General features: G+C 33.3%; 1 protein-coding gene across 3 annotated transcripts in view; it reads right to left on the bottom strand.

The window, feature by feature from the left end:
- SOS1 (SOS Ras/Rac guanine nucleotide exchange factor 1) overlaps positions 1–2,276 on the bottom strand; it is a 79,780-nt gene that overhangs the window by 51,073 nt on the left and 26,431 nt on the right. For all 3 annotated transcript variants that reach the window (XM_015558877.1, XM_015558876.1, XM_015558875.1), the window contains exons 6-7: positions 1,480–1,590; positions 1,304–1,402 (exon numbers count right to left, since the gene is read on the bottom strand). In XM_015558877.1, coding sequence (XP_015414363.1) covers positions 1,304–1,402; positions 1,480–1,590 — 210 coding nt within the window. The remainder of the gene's footprint in view (positions 1–1,303; positions 1,403–1,479; positions 1,591–2,276) is intronic.

Raw genomic sequence — 2,276 nt, forward strand, 5'->3', positions numbered from 1 at the left:
CTGCACATCTCCTACTGGGGATGTGCCCGCAACCCAGGTACATGCCCTTGACCGGAATCGAACCTGGGACCTTTCAGTCCGCAAGCCGACGCTCTATCCACTGAGCCAAACCGGTTTCGGCTTCTAAATTTCTTATTGCTGGTATTAACACATCAGCTCATGGACAGTGTAAAAAATGGTCTTGAGCTTAAACCAGATGCATGCACAACATAAAAAAGTAGAAGAAAAATGATCTAGAGTAGAAGATGTTTGATATTGTCCAGTTTCCAAAATGGAAAGGCAGCAAACCAAAGCCATTAACACATGCACACAAGGTATTTGTAAATGGGGACTGCAGAGCATATTTCTTCACAGATAGTTTTTGGCATACCATGTGAAGGCCATTAGTGGGTGTTTAAGTTAAATGAGATAGCATGATTCATATTTGCCTTTACCAATTTTTTTTTACATAGTACTGAAAAAAAGAGACTACTTTGGGAGGGAAAAAATCTCTTGTGTTTAATATTTCTCAGATCTTGATCCCTAAGTTTTCCACTCATGGCACCTCGCAGTTCTCAGTTTTTATCTGTAATCCTTTCCCATGATTCCCATACTTAAGTATTTGGTGCGTGGGCCAATACTCTAACCACTGATCAATACCGGCCAGGGCTATCCATAATCTAAAGGCGACATCATTAGATACCTAAAATATTTAAAAGGTAATTATCTTCGAGCTACACTACTGAATTATAATTTATATATAGTGAGGTTCCCCCTTTTCCTAGTTAATTTCATTATATAACAGGAAAAAAAGTGGGGGAGCAGAATCCTTTCCTTTTAGTCAGTGCTTCTGAAATTGAGTATTTTTGAACTGTGATAACATGGTGAATTTTTACTGGGGTTATACATAGTTCACTGTTTCTAAAGTAAAGATAAACAATTTTATAGAGATAGTTGCAAACTTGAGCTACAAAAATTAGGTAATAAATCTTCCCCATTTGGCCTTATCCTCATACTATCTAAGTCTCTAAATCTGCTGAGGTCCCAAAATGGGTTACTTGGATGCATAAATAAATCCAATGTTGTTTCCAAATAACCATCAATGTAAACAAAACGTAAGGACACAAGATAAAAAATATCTGATCATTGCTTTAAAATTCACTATTAAAACTGAAGAAAATATGCCACTTTTTTGCAGATTTATTTGTATTTGTTTCTTAACTAGAAAAAGAAAATAGATACAGACTAATGTCCATGGGTGCTCACATAATAATTGATACACAAGTTGGTAAAAAATTATATCATAATTGAATACTTTTCTTACCTTTAAAAGTTCAAAATAATGTAGACAGTGGTAAACAGGGGCTAGAAGCAGTCTGGGTAGAACATATTGAACAGCTTCTTTAAAACCTTCGCCTATTGACTAGAAAACAAAGTGATTTAATTTTTTTTAAGTTTAGTTTTCAGATATCATATATCTTGATTTAAAAATAACTATACCTGTAAATAAAGTGCCGCTCCAGGCTTTGATAACTGACTAAGGAAACGATCATGAAAACCAGGTCGTAAAATATCTCGAGCATATGATTCATATGGATCAAATGCCAGTTCCTTAGGAAATAAAGAAGGTAAAACATAAATTATCTTTCTCCAAAGTAGAACATAAAAAAACAAAAAACCCACAATCCATAAACAGAAAAATTAAATTATGGGCACATCTATACCAGCACAATTACATCTTTCCTTCAAAGCCTCCAAACAAGACTACATGGCTATTAATTATAATTTTAACAAAATAAATCTAATAGTTTCAAGTAAGACAATAAATCAATTTATTCTGATGAGTAATAAGAGCCTTATATGTTATGACACCTCATCAACAGATTCTAGTAGAGTATTATCAACAAGCATGGTCATAAGAATTGGGAGACTTTGGGTTCTAAAAAACAAGCTTAGCCTAAACACCAAAGAATATAGATATCTACAACTAGATAAACATTTAGATACTGGTGCCAGCCATTTATTTTCTCATGGTCATTTCTCAGTGGCAGACTTTTACTTTCATAATCTGTAAGTCAGAGATAACAGTTTATAATCATCTAAAATTCACTGTTACAGTTTTCACAAGACATTTAAACAATTTAATTCAAATTATCCAAAAATTTATCATCAATCATTAATAAACTAAACAACTGTAATAGTTATGTCTAAAAGATTAGAATATACTGGTTTTAATGATTCCTGAGGAAAAGAGAGTAGGTATCTAGATTTTAGCAGGAGGTAGGATCACTACTCTT

This window comes from Myotis davidii, unplaced genomic scaffold (assembly GCF_000327345.1).
Source record: "Myotis davidii unplaced genomic scaffold, ASM32734v1 scaffold151, whole genome shotgun sequence".
Classification (NCBI taxonomy): domain Eukaryota; kingdom Metazoa; phylum Chordata; class Mammalia; order Chiroptera; family Vespertilionidae; genus Myotis; species Myotis davidii.